Below are 22,315 nucleotides of genomic sequence, written 5' to 3' on the forward strand. Positions count from 1 at the left end.
TTCTTTGTTGTTGGTTTTGGCTTTTCCAGACAGGGTTTCTCTGTGTAACTGCTCTGACTGTAGATCAGGCTGGCCTTGAAATCACAGAGATCCACTTCTGTCTCCCAAGTGTTGGGATTAAAGGTGTGCGCCACTACTGCCTGGCTGAGATTTGTATTTCAGTTATAACTAGTTCTTATATGTCAGGCAGAACTCCAGCATAGATGAGGTTGGCTGCTGACTCTCTTTAGCACCCAGCAAGACTGTATGCATTAGTTTGAGTTCCTGGAGCAGCCTCAATGGCCTTTCTTTAAAACCATAGAAAACTACTCCGTCTTGTTAGAAATAAATTTCCTCCTGCCTTTCAGGTCTCTGAACCTTCTCTCCTTTCTCAAAGTCCTTTCTGGACCCCACTTGCCTGTATGGACTCAGCTGTTAATGTTGAAGCTCTGGTGTCAAGACTCGGTCTTGATCTCCCTCCTTTCTCACTTATTCTAGACCACCTGACCTATCCCTTTGACTTCATGGAAAACTCCCAAATTTCTTTCCGTAGCTCAGCCTTCCCTTTGAACATTTGTCAGATACCAAACTGGTATGTCCTGACACTGAACTCTATCTATTTCGTCTATACTCAGCTTGATGTTCTTAGATACTTCCCTTCCCAGTTGATATCTTTGCTGATAAAAATAATGATGTAGAGACCTGGGTATGTTTAAATGACTCCCACTCCCACTCTATACATGACATCCCTCCCTCGTTTGGAGAGCACTGAGGGCTGCTACTTCCACTTCCCAGACACTCCCCTCCCTTCCTCCTGCCCTCTTGTACCTGCACCGGAAGTCAGGCCACTCTCTTGTCTTGACTGGAGCATGCCATTGCCTTCTGAGCCTTCTTCCTGTTCCCTCCTGGTCCTCTTAGGATCTCTGTCTTGCATTTTGGCCAGACCAAGTTCTGAACCAAAATTTGTTCATATAGTTTAATTGCTTTATGATCCATCAAGTTAGGAATACTTTAGGAGACAGACAGCTAATATTTGGTGTTGATGAAAATGGGTAGAATTGATGTGTTGATGGAGATATTTGCTAGTGAAATCCCGGTGGTGGTGAACCAGTGTTAAGAGAAGCTTTCCTTGAGACGAGCCTTCCCGCCAGCCTGGTTCCAGAGCCGCTTCAATCCCAAATAAACACACAAGAGGCTATATTCATTATGAAGCTGTTGGCCTTGCTTGTCTCTTACTGGCTAGCTCTGCTTTAAGTAATTACCCCATAATTGTTAATCTAAGTATGTCTCTTACCGGAGAATAGTTCTGGGCTCCTACCCCCATGGCGGTTACATGTTGACTCTCTTGTGTTTCCCCTTCCCAGAATCCTCCTCGACTCCTAGTCCCTCCTATCTAGGTTTTCTATTGGCCAGACAGTACTTTATTGACAAATGCACAGGCAAATAACAGGACTTCCCCAACAAACCAGGGACTTTAAAATGTACACATTTGCAACCCTGTCCTGCAAACATTCTGCTAGGTCTGTGACCCCAACATGGGGGGGCACATTCACATATAAATGCACACAGAGGAATATAAAGAATGTTTCATCCTTTCCTGTGTCTAGAACTGTGCCACTGCTACCCAAATTCAAGTGAAGAGGCTTGTGATTAAATGAGCTGTGGTACCTCCATTCTGTATAACTGTTCTACACAGTGTATGCCAGCAAAGAAGCACCCAAAAAATAATTCCAGAAGACAGGCAAATAATGTGATTCTATTTGTATAAAACTAAGTATGTGTGCTTATATTTATATGAACAAATTAAAATATGGATATGAAAAAAATGCTCCGAATTGGCTTTAGTGGAAAGTATGTCTGGAGAGGACTGTAATAAAGAAAGGGTGATACCCAAGACCAATTTGCCATTGTATTATTGTCCATGTGTGAGGATTCAGGCATTATGCTGGCCTGCCCCTGTCCTGGCAGAATGCATTCAGGCAGTACCCTGGTCAGCCTGGGTGCAAAGGACCCCTTTAAAAGAAAGACCTCCGCCTATATCTGCTCTCTTTCCTGCTGTTCCCCTGGGGTAGACAGGACTTTTCCTGTCCCTCTCCTCTCCTCTCCTCTCTCCTCTCCTCTCCCCTCCCCTCCCCTCCCCTCCTCTCCTATCCTCTCCTCTCCTCTCCCCTCCCCTCCCCTCCCCTCCTCTCCTCTCCTCTCTTCTCCTCTCCTCTCCTCTCCTCCTCTCCCCTCCCCTCCCCCTCCTCTCTTCTGTCCTCTGTCTGTGTGTCTTTACCTCTTTTCTCTTTCCTTCCACCTCCCTCCCCTTTCTAATAAAACTTAAGCTCTGTCTGCCTGGCGTGTTTGTCCCCCGCCTTGGTCACCCTCACCTGCCATGGAATCTGCCAAAGTTCCCACATGCTTTATAACACCATGATTTTCAGAATTAATATGGACTTATGTTTTGTGAAGTTAAAATATAAATTTTGGCCTATTTTGGTTTTGCTTTTTTGTACTTTTATCCCCAAATCTCGTTATGAGTTCAAGTAGGAAAAAGTATCCAAATATTTTTACTTCACAGAGGCCTCATGAAATCTGTGTTTTCACTGGTGTCTTGACCACCCACTTACTGTAACCCAACCATGTGAGCTACCCTCGGTTGCTTACACAGACAGTTTCCTGTCCACCTCTGGACCTTCACATGTATGTGTTCTCTCCATGGAAGCTCTCCAGTCCCTTTCCTAAGCTTACTTTCTCCATCCATCCCCAGGCCAAGTCCTTACCAAACCCAAGGAGCCTGCCCTAACCGCCCCTGCTAGCTCACCCTGGCCACCCTCAGACCAGAGCCCGTGTCTCTGCTACTGTTATGTCCCTGCCTTCTCCTTTAGGGCCTTTGTCACAGCTTCCGTTGGTATGTGAATGCTTAATGGCTGTCTTCCCTCTGTAAGGGACACTCCCCAACTGCAAGCCTGGCACACAGGCTGTTTATTAGACCAATCAGGTGCCTTAGGCAGGCACAATGAACTGAATGCAACACATCTTTACACTGTTAACAAAGGCAGCAGAAACAAATGTAACACACCTTCACACAGTCAAAGTAATACTCCAAACTGTAAACAAATGTAATGCATTTTTGCCTTGTTAAGTAAATATCCCATAATAGGTAACTGAGGCTGATGTGGTTCTATATGCAAGTACAAACTAGCCACTCCATCTTTAACAGGCAGATGAAGCATATTCCATCGGCCCTGCTCCATCTCAGCAGAGCTACCTCGCAATGGAGAAAATCATTCAAGTCGCCAAGAGCTCTGCAGCACAGGTGAGAACTGTGAAAAACTTTACAATGCAAAGCAAGTAAATTTTGTAGTTTATGCAAAATTGATTCTTTGCAGACATTTCTCTTTAGCTAGTTTTTACATGTGATTTTGAGTTATCTTTGTAAACTGTATACATTCTTTCTCCTTCCTTAGCCTTTTTTGCTGGGTGCTCTGTACTTGAAATCTTTTGGGAAGTAGGTGGAGGGAAAATCTAACTATAAGTTAGAACTAAGAGAATTGTGCTCTTCTACCTCAAAATTCAAGCACTTGGAACACGAAATGTTTGAGTTCAGACCAGTTTTTCACAGAAGCAATAAACAAATCCCTCTTCCCAGGCTACAGTTCTTTGCTGTCCCTAGTAACGATGGTGTTCTAAACTAAGGTGTGGGCGGTTCTAGGGTGGGTGACATGGCTCTTGCTGCTAAGTCTGTCAACCTGAGTTCAGTGGAAGCACAGAACTGATTCTTTTACGTTGTTCTCTGACCTCCACATGCATGCCACATGTGCACGCACGTGTGCACACACACACACACATGCACACACACACTGTACATGTGCGTGCACAATACTGTAAAAGATGTAATAACTATTTAATAACTATTACTTAATATCTTTCAACCTAAAATATGTCTTTGAAAAGGAAACTTGTATCTTAATCATGTTTCTAAATTTAACTTATACCAAGCATTTTTAAAATTCAATTAAAATTTTAAAAAGTTCATATAAAGGTAAAATGGTTTAATGTGTATATAAAGATAGATTGTTCTAGAGAGTCTACAAAGTTTGTTAATTCCACTTTAAAATTTTATTTATGTGTATGTATGTGTGCATGTGTGTATGAGTTTGTATATGCTTATGTGTGTTTGTTGTGTGTGCGTGTTTGTGTGTATATATGTATGTATGTATGTATGTTTATAAATGTGTGCATATATGTATGTGTGTATCTGTTTAAAATGGTGTGTGTGTGTGTGTGTGTGTGTGTGTGTGTGTGTATGTGTGTGATGTAGGGATTGGCAGCTCGTGAATGTAGAGATTAGAGAACAACTTTGTGAAGTCCGTTTTCTCTTTCTACCTTTCCATGGCTTCCAGAATAAAACTCAAGTTGTCTGGCTTTCTGCAGATACTTTATACCTGGGGCTCATACTTGTACACCAAGGGCTTATATTTATACACTAGGGTTCAAAGTCACATTATTTATAGATGATTAAAAAGTAGAGACAACTCACATATCTGTGAACAGATTAGCGAATGAACAAGTGTGGAATATATATATATATATATACATACATACACACATAGTGAAATATAAGCCTTAAAAATGAAAGAAATTCTGGTACAAGTTACTACATGGTTAAATTTGAAAACATGCTAAGTTAAATATAATCCACAGACAGACAAGTATTATATAATTCCATGGATAGGGTGACATCTAGACTGGTAAATTCAGAGAAATGGAAAGAGAAATAGTGGCTAGTTGGTCTTAGGGATTATGTCTAGGATGGTAATAACATTTTGGAGGTAGGTATTGATGACAGTAAGAGTATCATCAGTACAAATCGTGCTTAAATTGCTTGAACTGGTACCTTGTAGGTTTTGTATATATTACTACAATAAAAGATGCAAGGCCGAGGGTGTATCTCTATAGTAGACAACTTTCCTAGCATATGTCATATGTGAGGCAGCATCAAGTGAAAAAAAAAAAGAAATAAAATAGATTTTTCTGGTGTAAAACAGGTTTCAAAATTTCAACATGAATGTTCTAGGCATCTCTTCAAGAGCATGTTATGACAAAGGCCTTGATGTCTTGTCAGCCATATCTGGAGAGGTCTCCATGGAGGAGGGCACATCCCAGCACCAAAGGTTGCCAGCTGAGTGCTAGCTAGTAAGTTATTGTGCATTCTCTCCTTTCTAGGCCATCCATCCAGGATATGGTTTTCTTTCAGAAAACATGGAATTTGCTGAACTTTGTAAGCAAGAAGGAATTATTTTTATAGGTCCTCCTTCATCTGCAATTAGAGATATGGGTATAAAGAGGTAAGCATTATAAGACAATTTCAAGTAGTTTCTTTTATTACAACAGTTATTGTGTGTGTGTGTGTGTGCGCACACACGCATGTACACAGGTGCACATGGCAAGCACCCTTTACGTGGGTTCTGAAGACCAAACTCGAGGCTTGCAGGGCAAGCACTTCACCCACTGAGCCATCTTGCCAGCTCCATTAATAGACGTCCTAAAGTTATGCTGTTTTGTTGTTACTCTTCTGGCATGTAGGAAAATTCCACTGAATTATGGAAAATATACATGTAATCAGTGTTTCTAAGGTATGTATTAGCTGACCGGGATTAGAAGATGGTGGGATTAGCTACCACATGAAGTAAGGCCAAGTGTATAACAAGGAGTTTTAATGTGTGCGATGATATTGGTCCCAGACTGAAGTCCCTCCTTTGCTTGTGCAATGACTCTTTGAACAGCTGTGATTTATTGATGATATCACAGTATTTGGGAATCTTTGTGTTTTTACTCTACAGCACATCCAAGTCCATCATGGCTGCTGCTGGAGTTCCTGTTGTGGAAGGTTACCATGGAGAGGACCAGTCTGACCAGTGCCTGAAAGAACACGCTGGGAAAATTGGGTACCCTGTTATGATCAAAGCTGTGCGAGGTGGAGGAGGAAAAGTAAGGTTGTGGGTACCCATCCTTGCCATTTCTGGCTAGAGGTCTGTGTTTATGTTGTGGTTACACAATTGTTTCTTTCCTTAGGGCATGAGGATCATTAGATCAGAAAAAGAATTCCAAGAGCAGTTAGAATCGGCCCGCAGGGAAGCTAAGAAGTCTTTCAATGATGATGCTATGCTGGTGGAGAAGTTCGTGGACACACCAAGGTCGACTCCTGGTTTGAGTTTTTGGCTGTGTGTGTGTATGTGTGTGTGTGTGTGTGTGTGTGTTTAAGCAATACATGTATGTTCTGTAATCTATGGTTTTGTAATACTATATAAATTCTTGAAGTTCCCCAGTTGCACATATATAGTTATGAGTTAGAGGACAGTATGCTTGCATCTAAATATTTTCCTCTATGTTAATAGAAAACTCGTCCTCAAACACATAAGAAACAAAATATGCCCCAAAGAACAGTGAATAGAATAATTTACAACATTATAATGTTATTCAATGATATTATACTGCAGGCATCTTTCCATATCAGTGAACAATTACTCTGTCTTAGTACCTCTGTTCAAGGCAGAATGGCCCTGCAGAGGTGATATCCCAGAATCCCTTTGTTACTGGTGACACTTAGACCTGGAGGGCTGGAGGGAGCTGTCTCAGCAGTCAGCAGGTAAGAGCACTGGCTGTTCTTGCAGAAAACTGAGGTTAACTCCCAGCACCCACACAGCAGCTCACAACCACGTGTAACTCCAGTTACAGAGGATCCATGACCTCTTCTGGCTTCTGTGTGCCAGACACCAGGCATGTGTGTGGTGCACAGACATACATACAGGCAAAACACCCATACACACGAAACAAAAGTAAGTAAATCTCTAAAAAAAAATTAGTGGAAATATACCTGAGCATAACACAGTAAATGAAATGAAATGGTGTCACCATGCAGCCTGCTCACATGCTAACCTGTAATGTAACCTGTAATGTACTATGCAGAGCCCTTGAACTCCTGAGCCTCCCGTCTCTGCCTCCCCAGTGCCGGGAATGCAGGCAGGCACTACTGCATCCCGCTCTGTCAAGTAAGTGTTAGCATTTCTGTTCTGTAATTTCTAGTGAAAATAATACTTGAATGCTTTAGTAATCAGTGTGTTTTTATAACCTGCAGAAAAGAGTTCCAGAGAACTCCTGGCAGTACTTACACAGATGATCAGAATTACTGTTTATCTGAAGGGCTGGGATAGGAAACATCTCCAAAGTGTATTGTTTTAGAGAGGAAAAACCAGATTCCGTCTTCATTTTCATCCAACACGTGTTCTAGATGGCTTATAAACATACATAAGAAAATAACATGTTGGTGCTCCTGACATTCCTGGACTAGCCAGCAGTGTATATTTCTCTCTTTTCTAACCAGACTGCACACTGGTTGAATTGGAGCCACTGGTCAGATGCATCTCTACACTGGCTCTAGGACCTCCACGTTAGCACAAGGAAGGGTCACTGACAAGAAAATGAGCGCGACCCAGTGACTACAGAAACCATAACAGAGCCTGAGTCTAGGGAGCTTCCCTTAGACAAGTACCAAAGGAAAGTGAGCTTCCCTTAGACAGGTACCAAAGGAAAGGTGTTTCCTTCTTCTGGGACTCGGAGAAGAGCTACTGTGTGTGGTGTAGACCCACGTGTTTCTTTCATGACCCGGAGTCCCCACTAGAGCATCTTCCACAGAGCGATGAAAACATGAGCGAGAGTCAATGGACTTGACAAACGCACTCCATCTCTGTTGTGTGAAGAGGTTGGATATTCGGGAAAGCAGGAGGAAACAGAAACAAAAACTGAACACCATGAAAGACAGTGACATTTAGACTCATGGAAGAGTTGAAGCCACAGAGCAGACCACCCTGAAATCTGGACAGGCCTGTGAGCACAAGTTGCAGCTGAGGACCCCCATACCTGCAGCTGCAGCTGCTGAAGCCCTGAGACTTCATAGGAATTTCCAGAAGAGTCTGGCAACTTCAGTAGCAACCAGCTTGAAAGAGAAGCTCCCCTTGGAATGTGTGCGCCAACTTCCATGGAAATTCCAAATCTACCTCATGATTTGGAGGAATGGGAGGGAAAAGTATTTTATAATAGGCCTAGAATATTCTATTCTCCTTAACAAACACATCTTCCCAGGGAACCATGTTCAAGTCTGTGGTGGTGTGTGGGTCAGAAAGAGACGGTTGGTGGAGGTCAGGGTTGATGCGGCCCTAGAACCAGGCTGGCGGGAAGGCTTCTCTCCAAGGAAAAGGATTCCCTTTACATAAGTCTTATACAGTAAGAGGGGCACCCTCTAGTTAACTGTTTCACCTAAGAGGAAAAAAAAGAACAAAAGAGACACTTATGAGGTCACAGCAGAATCATGGACTGCGGAATAACCAATTTAATTTTAATGTTATACTAACTTTCTGTCATGTAGCTATGATCTATATGTATCTGTGAAAGCTAAACAGCCAGAATGACCACAAAATCTTGGTTGCAGTTTGGTGGTAAAGCATCATTTGCAAGGCTTTGGGTTCAACCCCCAGGACTAAGAAAGCATTTTAAAGAGATTGGGGCCTTGTGGATGTGTTAGGTCATGAGGGTTTTGTCCTGTCAATTTCTGACAAGAAAAAAAGAAAAGATCGCGAGGCCAGCAGAAAGTGTGTCCTCAAGAAAGAAAGCGGCTCAACTAAACAGCCGAGTCTCCATTTAAGTACTACCAAATTGGGAATTTAAAGTACTTATTAATTCATTACAGACTTTAATCTGACAAACAACAACAACAACAACAAAAAAAAACGTGGCAGAACAAATGAGAATCAGAGAGATATTGAAAAAGAGAGTAAGAAGAAAGTACTGTATTAGGAGTGAACACATTGGATTGGTTTTCAACATCTGGAAATGGGCAGCAAAGGAAAGAATTACTGGTCTGAACATAGGGCATTGGATACTCCCCAGGCACAAATGTCACAAGAAAAAAAATTTAAAAATAAAGCCCACAACAGAAGTATCTTCAAGGTATTCTATGATACTTGAATAGAGAAAGAAAAAAAAAGGAGAAATGACTTGAAGTAGTTATTGTTAAGGATTTTCCAAAATTAGTGACAGACAAAAAACCATAGCAGTAGGACAAATAACCAACTATCTGAATCAGTAGCTAAGTACCCACTCCTGTGCTTGTGAACTTTAACATGAAAGACACATAGAAGCCATGGGGGTGGAAATGCCCCCCAAAGACCTGTGTGTGAAGGCTTAGTCTCCAGCTTGACATTCCTTGGGGGAAGAGAAGGCTGGTCCTGGAGGGTGTGCCCTTGGAAGAGACAATGGGACCTACCCCTTCCTTTCCTTTCGTAGCTTGGAGATGTACTTGGCTCTGTCATGCCTTCTACTTTGGTGAGCTGTCAAAGGCCCAGGGCAGCAGGGCCAATTGGTTATGGGTTAAACCCCAGCAATCATGATATGCAAACAATGACAATTACTTTTCCTCTCTCTTTTTAGTGTTTATTTCTTTTTATTTAGTATTTATCTTTCATTATTAATATTATAACATTTCTCTGTTTCCTTTCCTCTCTCCAAACCCTCCTACATACCCCTCATTCTCTTTCAAAATCATAGCCTTTTTCATTGTTATTGTGTATGTGTGTATATATAGATAAACATATATGTGTACACACGCGCGCGCACACACACACACACACACACACACACACACACACACATATCTCCTATCCTGCTCGTTCTGAAAAATGTTACTTGTATGTATGTCCTCAGAGCCCGCCATTTGGAATGGATAACCAATTGGTGTGCTGTTCCTGGGGAAGATTATTTCTCCCTCTCAGCATTCTTCCGTTGCCCACAGTTCTTTGTGTAAGGTTGTGTCCTTCCCACCATCCCTTTGGCACGTCTGTTGTTCTTGTTCAGCTCATGTTTAGGCAGTCATGTTGGTGAGACTTTATGGGTATAGCTTCTGATGTTACTAAGAGATGCAATCTCACAGAAAACTCCCTGACCCTCTGCCCCTTACAATTGTCCCTCTACGTCTTCCACAGTGTTCCCTGACTGTGCAGGAGTGATTTGTAGATGTATCCATTTGGAACAGGCTCCACAAGTCTGTATTTTTGTTTGGTTAGGGTTTTTGTAGTGGTCTCCATCTGTTGTTGCAAAGAGAAGTCTCCTTAATGAGAGGTGAGGACTACACTTACCTGTGGATATGCAGGCAGATGTTTAGATTGTGTTAGGGATTATGCTGGGTTAGTAAAGTGGTGCTTGTAGGTTCTTCTCCACGACCCATGGCTTCACTAGACCTGGGTAGTTAGCTACAACTATATAAATAATGTGATGTATCGGCATTATTTGTATAGGCATAACATATGTTCACTCTCAGTATGACTCGTCAGATTTTTGCTAGTTTTTTTAAACTCAATATTAAATTGCCTTTTGGTTTTTCATGATTTAATGTCAATATACTCTTGAAATACTAATGATCTACATTTATTTTTAATTATTTCACTTTCTTTTTAGTTCCTTTATAGATGAGACACTTTGATTTCAGTCTTCTCTTGTTTATAAAATCTGACTATAAAAGTAAAAGTTTTTTTTTTTGCTTTTTAAAGCTGGTTATTATTGGCATTTTACAAACTATAGTTTGTAATTAATTTTCATAAACTATTTTTCCTTGTGGTTTTTTGAGACAGGGTTTCTCTGTATTGTTTTGGAGGCTGTCCCGGAACTCATTCTGTACACCAGGTTGGCCTTGAACTCACAGAGATCCACCTGCCTCTGCCTCCCGAGTGTTAGGATTTAAGGCATGTGCCACCAATGCCCGGCTCATAAACTATTTTTATCAGTCTTTGGCTTTTTTTGTGTGATTAATCCCTATTTTGGGTCACCTGTATTTTCATTCTTCTTACATACCAGTCATTTCAGATACATAGATTGTTTTCTCTAGTGTCTGTCATACAAGTAGAAACCTTCTTACTTGAACTTTGCACGATTGTAGCTATGTTTCTAAATCTATAACCTCAACATGGCATCCAGAATCATATCTTCCTCAAGAAAATGGAGGAATCTTGGTCATTTTGGTCAATAATTTGGGTTGATAAATGTGAAATGTCTGAACCCTTAATGAAGAATATTAACACATTGGTTTCTTCTTGAAATAGGCATGTGGAAGTCCAGGTGTTTGGTGATCACCATGGCAATGCAGTGTACTTGTTTGAAAGAGACTGTAGTGTGCAGAGGCGACATCAGAAGATAATTGAGGAGGCCCCAGCGGTAAGGAAATTGAAAGGACATTTCTGAGATTCTCTTGAGCGTAAACCTTGTTCAATCTGATTCTCACATCTGATCTGTAACACAAGCATCTCCCACCCCTAGTATCTGACTAGTAATGCAGTGATAAGACTTTGGTGCAGAGCTGAGGACCCATGAAGGTTGGGGGATGGCCTGGGGTGGGGTGGTTATTGTTCTGGGACCAGACCCAGGTTTCTAGTTAACTAGTTTGTTCTTACACTATTCAAACTAGAATTTTTGTTCTAGAATATATTATATATTTGAAGTACCTGTGAACAACTTCAGTAAAACTTAATTATATATATATACATATATATATATATATACACACACACACATATATATATATATATCTCCTATCCTGCTCGTTCTGTGAAATGTTACTTGTATGTATGTCCTCAGAGCCCGCCATTTGGAATGGATAACCAATTGTTGTGCTGTTCCTGGGGAAGATTATTTCTCCCTCTCAGCATTCTTCCGTTGCCCACAGTTCTTTGTGTAAGGTTGGGGCCTTGTGTCCTTCCCACCAGTGATTGCTTAAATGTCTGATGGTAGAACATGGTTTTAAACAGTGCCTGTAGAAACAAGTGATGTCAGATTCCCTTGAGTTCCCCTACAGGTTGTGAGAGGCCTGATATGGGTTCTGGGAATCAAGCTGTAACCTTCTACAAGAGCAGTACATACTTTTAACTGTTGACCCAGCTTTCCAGCTTCATTTTTGTTTCGTTTTGTTTTGATTTTTTGAAGCAGTTTCTCTGTGTAGCTTTGGAGCCTGTCCTGGAACTTACTATGTAGACCAGGCTGGACTCTAACTCACAGAGATTTGCCTGCCTTTGTCTCCCGAGGGCTGGGATTAAAGGCGTGTGCCACCAATGCCCGGTCAATACTGATCTTTTTTCATATATAGTTATGAAAGTTGCTTTGCATACAAGGGATAAAGATATGTAATTGTATTGAGAAATATCTGCAGTTCATAGACATTACTAGCAGAAGCATTCAGCTTTGATATATTGACAAATTGGTGTATTATCTTTAATGCATTTATTTAATATACACTGTTATCTAATGTACATGGTTTTTTTTTTTTTTTTTTTTTTTGGTTTTACGAGACAGGATTTCTCTGTATTGTTTTGGAGGCTGTCGGTCCAGCCCGGCCTCGAACTCACAGAGATCCGCCTGCCTCTGCTTCCTGAGTGCTGGGATTAAAGGCGTGCGCCACCACCGCCCGGCTTCTAATGTACATTTTAATTGTCTTTGCATTCTGGTGGAAGTGTATAGAGACCACGCAGTGATGAAAGTTATTTTTACTATCTTCCCGTAGCCTGGTATTAACCCTGATGTGAGAAGAAGGCTGGGGGAGGCTGCGGTCCGGGCTGCTCAGGCTGTCAAGTATGTGGGAGCAGGTATGTCAAAACTCTCTTGCAAAAATTGTATGTGTTTCATGAGGTAAAAGAGACACACATCAGGCTCTCTAGATATTTTTACTGTAGCTACAGTAAAAAATACACTCTTAAGGAACAAGCATCTCCTAATCAGTACTTAGTCTAATCATATAGGAAGTTTGGTATTCCTATTCTATTTCAAAATTGTTTTTCTCTTTTAAGATTATTAAACTTTATTTTTAGAGCATAGTTTTTGTTTTTGTTTGTTTGCAGAGCTAAGAATTGAAGTCAGGACCTCACATATGCCAGGAAATAGCTTAACCATGGAGACACATCCCAAAGTCTTTCAGAGCAGTTTTCAGATCACAGCAAAACTGAAGAGAAAGCTGTAGTTAGCATCCCTGGACCAGAGTCTTATCTTGTCGTGTGAACCTGCATGGCTCACGTCCTATCCTAGTCTATGTTATTCACTCTGGTCCATAGTTTAGAGCTGTGGTTCTCAACCTTCCCAATGCAGTGACCCTTTAATACAGTTCCTCATGCTGTGCTGACCCCCAACCATAAAATTATTTTGTTGCTACTTCATAACTGTAATTTTATTACTGCTATTAATCATAATGCAAATAACTGATGTACAAGATATCTGATATGTGACCCCTGTGAAAGGGTATTCCTACCCCAAAGGGGTCATGACCCATAGGTTGAGAACAGCTAGTTTAGGACTTACCCTAAGTATTATACATCCTATGAGTTTTGACAAATGTGTAATGATTTGTACCTACTCTTGCTTTAATAGTATGATACAGAATAGTTTCACCGACATAAACATACTCTCTGTTTATGTCTCAGCCTTAAATACTGGCAGCCATCAATCTTTTTCCTGCCTTCGTGGCTTACCTATGTAAGAATTTATATAGTTGAAATCATACAGTGCGAAGCCTTTTCACATGGCCTTTTCCTTTTAATAGTGTATATTTAACTTTCCTCCATGTCATCTCACAGTTTGTTATTCATTTCTTATTGTTCTAATAATACTCCATGTCTGTATAATTTATCCATTGATAAGCTTGGTTGCTTCCAACATTTGGCAATTACAGATAAAGTTACTATAAACATTCATATACAGAATCTGGTGTGGATAAAACTTTTCATTTCGTATATATAAACTCAAAGAATTGTAATTGTTAGATCATGTGGTACGAATGTTTATCCTGAAAGAAACTGTCAAACTGTCTTCCAAAATGTACCATGTTTGCATTCCCATTAACAACGAACAGTTCCCGCTCCAAATCTCCTGCAGCATTTATTTTGTGTTGTCAGTTATGCTGGTCAGTTTTTGTTATGTCGCAAACTCAAGTCACCTGGAAAAAGGGAACCCCAGCAGAGGAATTGCCTCGATCAGATGTCCTAAGGGCATGTCTATGGGACATTTTCTTGATTAATGATTGACACAGGAGGGCCCAGCCCCCTGGGTGGCACCACCCCGAAGCACGCCATCTTGGATTATGTAAAAAAGCAAGGCGGTCAGTTGGGAAATCAGAAGTAAACATTTTCAGCCTTTGCTGAGCAAATCTTTAGTGACCTCTGGAGAGAGCACAGCCCCTTCGTTACTCGTTCTTTTCTTGAGTTTCGCTCACCTGCCAGTCAAAGTGTGTGGCTTGTGAGGAGATCCAGCTATTAATCACTCCGTGTTGTCCCCGCTGCTTTTATCTTCTATACATCTTGAGGCAGGCCTGACTCCTCTGGCACCTTCTTTGATGGTGTGGTTTGAGTGAGAATGTCCCCCAGGCTCAGATGTTTGAGTGAGAGTGTCCCCCAGGCTCAGATGTTTGAGTGAGAGTGTCCCCCAGGCTCAGATGTTTCAGTGAGAGTGTCCCCCAGGCTCAGATGTTTGAGTGAGAATGTCCCCCAGGCTCAGATGTTTGGCCACTTGGTCTCCAGTTGGTGGAACTGTTTGGCTAGAAAATGTGGCCTTGCTGGAGGAAGTATGTCACTAGGGCAGGCTGTCAAGTTTCAAAGCCTGTGCCATTCCAAGGGCACACTCTGTTTCACACTTGTGCTTCTGGATGTGACCCTTCAGTTTCCTGCTCCAGCATCATACTTGCCACCTGTCACCCTCTGGGACATAAACCCAGAAAAGCCTCACAGCAACAGAAAGGTACTTAGGACAGATGGAGTCGGGGAGAGCGTGCTATGATGGTATTGGGTCTGTCACTCATTCTTTTTTTTTTTTTAATTAATATTTTTTTATTTTCCATTTTAAATTTAGATAAGAAACAAGGTTGCTTCACAAGTCAGTACGAGGTCCCTCTCCCTTTCCCTCCCCTCCTCCCGTGCCCTCCCCCCATCCCCTCCCCCGTTATCCCCTCATTCCCCCAGGGAGGGTGAGGCCCTCCATGGGGGTGTCCATAGTCTGTCATTTCATATAGGGCAGGGCCTAGACCCTTCCCCAAGAGTTCAGGGTGAGAGTGCACCTCACATTGTTCTATGGGAGTCCAGAGACCGTGTGTATACTTGGGATGGGTACTGATCTGCTGTCCAAGGCTCAATAGATTACCTAGGCCTCCTCACTGACACCCAGATTCAGGGGGTCTTGATCAGTCCCATGCTGGATTCCCAGGCTGATGCCTGGGATTCAAGAGTTAACCTTTGTCTGGTCAGCTGTTTCTGGGGGTTCAACCAGCCCAGTCTTAATCCCTTTGATCATCAGTCCTCCCTCTCTGATACTGGCTTTCTTGAGTTCAGCTCAGTACTTAACCAGCCAGTAAATGAAGTTTCTGTTTCCCAGACTCTCTGGCCATAGGATTGTAGGCTGGCACTCCCCAGATCTATTCTTGATGGAGAGTGAGGGCTGTGCTAAATCTCACTAGAGCTCTAACCTCTCTCTGATATCCCAGAACTGGCTCCCATTTTCATCCTGCAGCCATGTGCCCTCTTTCCCAACCTTTGCTCCTCACTATCAGACCAGCTTTCCCCAGCACAGAGCTGTCAGCAGTGTCACTTCAGATCTCTCCCTGTTCTCAAACTAGCCCTGAAGGCTCATGCCCCGCATGTGTGCATAACCTTTGCTGTGGGTTTCTTGATATGGAAAAATGTTAGGACCTTTGACCTGCAAGTCAGTAAGCTCAGACAAGGTATTCTCAAGGCCACCCTAGAGACACTGGGCTGCAGAATTTTCCTGTCTCAGGCTGTTCTAGGTCTCAGGTGTACATCAGCTGCCTGTCCTCCCAGTGCTGGGCATGCTCACTGCACTTTTCTCCCAGTGCCTGGGCATGCTAACTGCGCTTTCCTCCCAGTGCTGGGCATGCTAACTGCGCTTTCCTCCCAGTGCTGGGCATGCTCACTGCATTTTTTTGGTCTGTCCGTCATTTTTGCCTTTGCCGTAGCCTCAGATGCACTGTGGCATGCGTGTTTGCCTCAAGTATCTTTCCTTAGCCTTCACTCTCCGAGGCTTCTGGGTTTGGTCAACTGCTCACAACTAAACCTCAACACCTTCCCAGAGTCACATCTCCAAGAAAACTGCTCCCTGGTTGTTTTGATTCTGTTCCTTGAAAAGTGGGTGATTATGTGCTTCTAATCTCATCTCTGTTTCTTGAGAATTGTTAAGGAGTTGTCTGTAGCTCAGAACATGGCTATTCTAGGTGACTAATCATTGCAAGCTTGAGAATGTATTCTACTGTTGTAGTCCATAGATAACAATAATATCTAGTTGATTGATGCTGCAATTGGGTTAAGTATATCCTTACTAATATTATTAGAATATTATCATTTTTCAGCTACTGTGGAAAATTCATCTATTTCTCCTTGTTCTCAGTTTTTGCCACTTGTGTTTTGCTACATATTTTTGCAGAATTGTCATATTTTTTGAGACATTTTGTAACAGTCCTGACTGTCCTGGAACTCACTCTGTGAGCGAGGCTGGCCTCAAACTCACAGAGATCTACCTGCCTCTTCCTCCGGAGTGCTGGGATTAAAGATGTGCACCATCACTGTCCAGCTCATCTTTATATTATTATTCATCCATGGTAACATTCTTTGCTCTGGAGTGTGTGTGATCTGTCTGAAATAGTCAATCCTTCTTTCTTTATTGTTTGTATGAAGTTTCTTTCTTTTACACTTTTCCTTTAAATCAGTTAAATCTTCACAGTAAAAAGGAGTTTCTTGTAGACAGTATAAAATTGGGCCCTTTTTTATCTTTTATAGACTTTCTTTTATTCAGTATGGAACTATTGATGTTTAAAATGATTGCTGCTACAGTTCAAATAATGTCTACCATGCTGGTCATTGTTTTCCATTTAATCCCTTTGTTCTTCGTTCTTAATTTTGTCTTTTACTCATTTTCTTCCACTCATTGTTTTTTCCTGTTTAGTTCTGTTACTTCCATGGTTTTAATTGAGCATTTTATACGATTACCATTTTTTTCCCTTAACATCACTTGGTAGCCCTAAGACTCATAGTAATACGCATTCAAATAACCTAGCCCACTATCAAGTGACAGTCTTGGGATAGTGAGATGCGCTTCTCATCTAGGGCTGACCATCTGAGCTCAGTCCCCAGAATCCATAGTGGAAGGAGAGAACCAACTCCCAGAAGTCCTCCTCTGACCTCCACATGTGTGCCATGTGTGAGTCATAGACACACACAGCGATAGATACACTTTAAATAAAGTTTTAAACCTTTTAAAAAGTGTTATCATTTCATGTCATAAGCATGGGGTACTTACAGTAACAATTAAATATCTCTAATATCTCCTTCTTGTCCCTTCTGTTATTGCTGCCATGGTCTTTGTTTCTATATAAGCACATATATGGAGATATACATAATCATGTTCACTATTTCTGTTATTTTAAACTGTTTGTTAAATCAACTAGCAAGCAAGAAAAGCCAGTTAGTTAGGAGTTCAGCCTACTTTAGCCTATTTATTTTCTGATGGTATTCCTTTATATGGACACACATTTCTTACAAGGCTGGTATATGATTGTATTCATTTGACAAAAATCATCTCACCTATACTTAAAATAGAGTATTGTATAAGGTTAAATCTCATAAAACTGAACAATGTTTGCCATTTCCAGTACTACTAAAAAATATAATAGGGGAAGTATTGCAGATCTTACTAGACTACCAATAGACTTTGGCATGCAGCTTAGATACTAACAGCTAAAAAATCTTTCAGTGTGTCTCTAACAAGGACTTTTGTAACACGAAAAATAAAAGGCCAAGAGAGAGATATTAGGGTTCAAGCTTCTAGCTGAAGATCATAGAAGCGAAGCAGCCAAGCCAGTAGATCTTACTTCTGCCCAGCTGAAATGGCAATCCTGTCTCTACAAATCCTCAGAGGTAAAAGGCTCTCAGATCTTGTTTCCTCCTCCTTATACTCCTTTCTCTGCCCAGCCATATCACTCCTGTCTCTACCTCCATAGTGCTGGGATTAAAGGCATGTGATCCCAAGTGCTAAGATCACCTTTGTGTGAGCTGTTTGTTTTCAGACTGAATCAATTTCATGTAGTCAGGGTGGCCCTGAACTCACAGAGATCCATCTCCTCTTAACCCTGAGTCCTGGGACTAAAGGTGTGCACCACCACCTCCTAGCTTCTATAGCTAGCTAGTGTGGCTGATTTGCTATTTTGATCTCCAGTGGCTTAATAAATCATAAACAATATATCACCACAGACATTTCTTATTGGGAGTGGGGAACAATACTTAGGGCCCAATGTATCTGAGATAAAAGATCTACCATGCAGCTACATCCCATCCTCACAAGGACTTTAAGAGGGAACCACAGGGATCAGGGGGAATTATTACTCTTTGTCCAGAGTTCAGGTGAAGTGGGACCTCATGGTATGAGTTCTGGGGTAGGTAAGCTGGGACAGTAACTCACAGTTCAAACACGTTCTCATTTTCCATAGAAGATAAGACTGCATAATATGGGCTCTGCATTTTCTCAGAATTCCAAAGATGTTTCATTGCTACATTTCATACAGTTCTCTATTTTAAATTGAGATTCATTTGCTGTGCAAAATAGGACCTTTTCTTCATGAAATCAAATCATATACCATAAATGACATATGCAGCAGTAAAACTCAATGTGCTGTATCATAGAAAAACTTTTTAAACAAATTTTTATTTTTATGTGTGCATGGGTGCTTTGCCTGTGTGCCATTCCTGTGGAGGCCAGAAGAACATCAGATGTCTGTTAGTCATGTGGGTGCTGGGAACCGAATCTGTGGAGGAGGTACCATGTTCAGCTGCTGAGCTGTCTCCAGCTCCCACCATAGGAAATCTGATTTGCTGCTGATTATATAGCACTCAAGTGTGACGACTGTGTTTTACCTCTTAGGAACTGTGGAATTCATTATGGACTCCAAGCACAATTTTTATTTCATGGAGATGAATACACGACTACAGGTGGAGCATCCTGTCACTGAGATGATCACTGGAACTGACTTGGTGGAATGGCAGTTCAGGGTGAGAGTGTTTTTCCTTCTAAAGACCAGTCGTGGGCTATGGATATAGCTTAGTGGTAGAGTGCTTGCCTAGCACAAGTGATGCTGGGGTTCAGTTCCCAGCCCTACCAGAAATCAGATCAGTGTTGAGAATACATTATGTTGTAGACTCCTTTTATTCTACTTTGGGTATGACTTACTTTTGGGGTTGGGATGAGGACAGGAAAATGGAAGATCAAAAAAACAAAAAGAAAAAAATGGCTAGGCAGTGGTGGCACATGTCTTAATCTCAGCACTTGGGAGGTCGAGATAGGCAGATGTCTGATTTCAAGGTCAGCCTGGTCTACAGAGTAAGTTCCAGGATAACCAGGACTATACAGAGACACTCTGTCATGAAAAAACAAATAAACAAACAAAAAAACCTGCATCTGGTACTGCAACATTATTGACACTTTAGGAATGTAGATTCCCAATTTGTCAATTACCTTCATCTCCCCATAGGTCCTGGGCTGCAGGCAGGTGAGCTGTATCACTGTTTCTTGTCCTGATCACATGGCCAAACCTTGTGATTTACCTAAGGCCACACCATTCCGGACCATGCCACTGTTAGATTTTAGAGGTGAGACATGCTAGCCAAGATGAAATAACCTAAGGAGTTGGGAATGAAGAGCTAAGGGCATGGTCTTCTGTCAATAGAGTGATCCATGGAAAGTACACTTGCAGACTGCTGTCAACCCATGAGTAAGTTCATCTGTGGTAGCCATTCACATCCAGTGTTCAGAAGATGTTGTAGTTTTTGACACTGTTGATGTGTCTGCTACACACACACACACACACACACACACACACACAAATAGATCTGAAACTGTAATAATAATATGAAAGTATTTAGTATGAATATTCTTGATTTCCATAGGATTCTTCGTTCATTTTATGTACAGAGTCCAGGTTATTTTTCCCATACTTTGATGACGAACTCATGACATAATGGATAAGTCTGTCTTTCCAAAACTTGTGGGCAGTATTGTCATGTTTCTTTGGTGATTGATTGCTGGATCAAATTGAACCAAAATATTCTTAGGGATCTATCTGTAGCATTGAAAACTGGAGAAAACCAGGCACAGTGAGCTACTAAACATTAATAGTGTCAGAAAAAACTTACCAGAGTATTTGTTTCTAGATTTCAAGAAAATGAATTCCTCCCCGCCCCCACCACCAATTAGTAACCATGTGATCCCATGAGCTGCCTGCAGCTGAAGACACTTATGAATGTGACCCAACAAAAAATTATGAAGGGTTGTTGGTGCTGTTGTTGTTTTGATTATAACTTCATTGCAAGGTTCTCAAGCATAAGCTTTGTAGATGACATTATCATGTTGCATTGTCAGAATGTTGTACACCTAATAGGACTTTAAAATCATGGAGGAATTGTGTTCCTAAGCATTTAGAAATGAGAAGGAAAAGCAGGGATGTTTTGTTTCTGGATCTCAGGAAATTGCAGGAGCTTCAGAAAAGGAAGTGAGCTTTCCTCATCCAAGGCCACATTCCAGAAATGAAGGAACTGGGGCTGACATGGAGTCATGCCTGTGCAACCTGGACAGTTGATGATTCGTCAAGAATGTGAGCTCCAGGCCTGCCTCTAGAATCAAAGACTTCTTAAAAAGAGGGTTCAGGCTCTTGACTCTCCTTTTTGTCTTCCTCTCTCTTTCCTTTCTCTTGCTCCTCCCCCCTTTCTCATGGCCAGCTCTGCTAACCATGCTTAGTCTACTCCTTTCTCTCTCTGCTCTGGACTCTTCCAGATGCCTCTGGCTGAACTCTCCCTCATATCTACAATAAAATCTTTCCCTCTACCATAAAAAAAGAGGGTTCAGTGGTTCAAACAGCTGAGTTCAGATGACCAGTAAGGCCCGGAATCCTAGGGGAATCTTCAAGGCTTTCAGATGCTGAGTGTCTATTTGAGAGTGAAAGTGTCACAGAGTTCCTAACCTGAAGGTGTAGTTAGGACCAGTCTCTCTTGTACTCAGATGGGAAGCCAGTGTCAGAAAAAAACAAAAAACAAAAAGTGACCAGTAAAGATAAGCCAGTTTGAATATGGTCTGTATAATAAGAAATGTGATTATATTCTGGAACATGGGGTACATGACCAACACTTTCTTCTTTTGCATGTGAAGACAGTTAGAACTCTACTCGTGTATCAAGAAGAGTTTCCTTTTGAAAGGATAAAGATTTCTATGGTGCTTACTATAAACACTTGAAAAATATCCCTGGGTAGGGGGAGTGTAGCGACAACGCAACCCAGGAGGTATGGGGACAGAGACTGTGGTTTGAAACACCATAAGCATGTTTAATTTCGCTATTTCTGCTTTGGTTCTGTACTGGTCAGAAGGATGCCATCCCTGTTGTGTGCTTACCTTTGTGGTTCAGAGCCATACTAAGTTAGTCTTTTCTCCTGTGTCTATAGTGCTTTTGTGAGTTTTTCTTGGGGAAAAACTTGAAGAGAGGAATGTCCACATATCACCTATTACAGCAGTTTTCTACCTGTGGGTTGTGACTGACCCCTTTGGCAATTCTCCATCTCCAAAAACATTTACATTATGATTCGTAACAGTAGCAAACTACAGTTGTGAAGAAGCAATGAAAAGAATTCTATGGTTGGGGTCACCACAACATAAGGAACTGTGTTAAAGGGTCACAGGGTTAGGAAGGTGAGAACCACTTCACTATTAGCTTTTTCTAATTCATACTAATTGAAGAGTAAAGCTTATTAAGTTGGTATATAAGAGCCAAAATGAGAGGCAGGCGGATCTCTGTGAGATTGAGGCCTGGCTGGACCGACAGCCTCCAAAACAATACAGAGAAACCCTGTCTCATAAAAACCAAAAAAAAAAAAAAAAAAAGAGCCAAAATGATAAGTATGGTGGTAACAATGACATAGCTCTGCAGCCTGTGATCTAGGTTACACGAACATCTTGTTCTTCTTTTTGTCTTACTCTGTCACTCGCTTGCTGGTGACAGTAGTGTAAACAGGCCGTTCACAGCTTTCTTCATTGGTGTGAATGTAATTCCAGATATCAAGTGAAAATATAGAGATGGTTGGGGAACTGAGTATTATATTGTAAATGTAAACAGCATCTTACTGATAAGAAAGTTAGGTTTTTGTGGTATTAAACACTGATTTTTTTTTTATACTTAGAAATTAGGCCTTCTCCACCTTAAAACTCTAGAGCCCATGGTAATTAGCAG

The 22,315-nt window shown here is 41.5% G+C and overlaps 1 protein-coding gene across 3 annotated transcripts in view; it reads left to right on the forward strand.

Annotated features, from left to right (window-relative positions):
* Mccc1 (methylcrotonyl-CoA carboxylase subunit 1) overlaps window positions 1-22,315 on the forward strand; it is a 41,011-nt gene that overhangs the window by 4,993 nt on the left and 13,703 nt on the right. For all 3 annotated transcript variants that reach the window (XM_040754499.1, XM_040754497.1, XM_040754498.1), the window contains 7 exons: window positions 3,185-3,280; window positions 5,191-5,312; window positions 5,808-5,955; window positions 6,040-6,161; window positions 11,115-11,226; window positions 12,566-12,647; window positions 18,967-19,094. In XM_040754499.1, coding sequence (XP_040610433.1) covers window positions 3,185-3,280; window positions 5,191-5,312; window positions 5,808-5,955; window positions 6,040-6,161; window positions 11,115-11,226; window positions 12,566-12,647; window positions 18,967-19,094 — 810 coding nt within the window. The remainder of the gene's footprint in view (window positions 1-3,184; window positions 3,281-5,190; window positions 5,313-5,807; window positions 5,956-6,039; window positions 6,162-11,114; window positions 11,227-12,565; window positions 12,648-18,966; window positions 19,095-22,315) is intronic.

Source organism: Mesocricetus auratus, unplaced genomic scaffold (assembly GCF_017639785.1).
Source record: "Mesocricetus auratus isolate SY011 unplaced genomic scaffold, BCM_Maur_2.0 Super-Scaffold_100011, whole genome shotgun sequence".
NCBI lineage: Eukaryota > Metazoa > Chordata > Mammalia > Rodentia > Cricetidae > Mesocricetus > Mesocricetus auratus.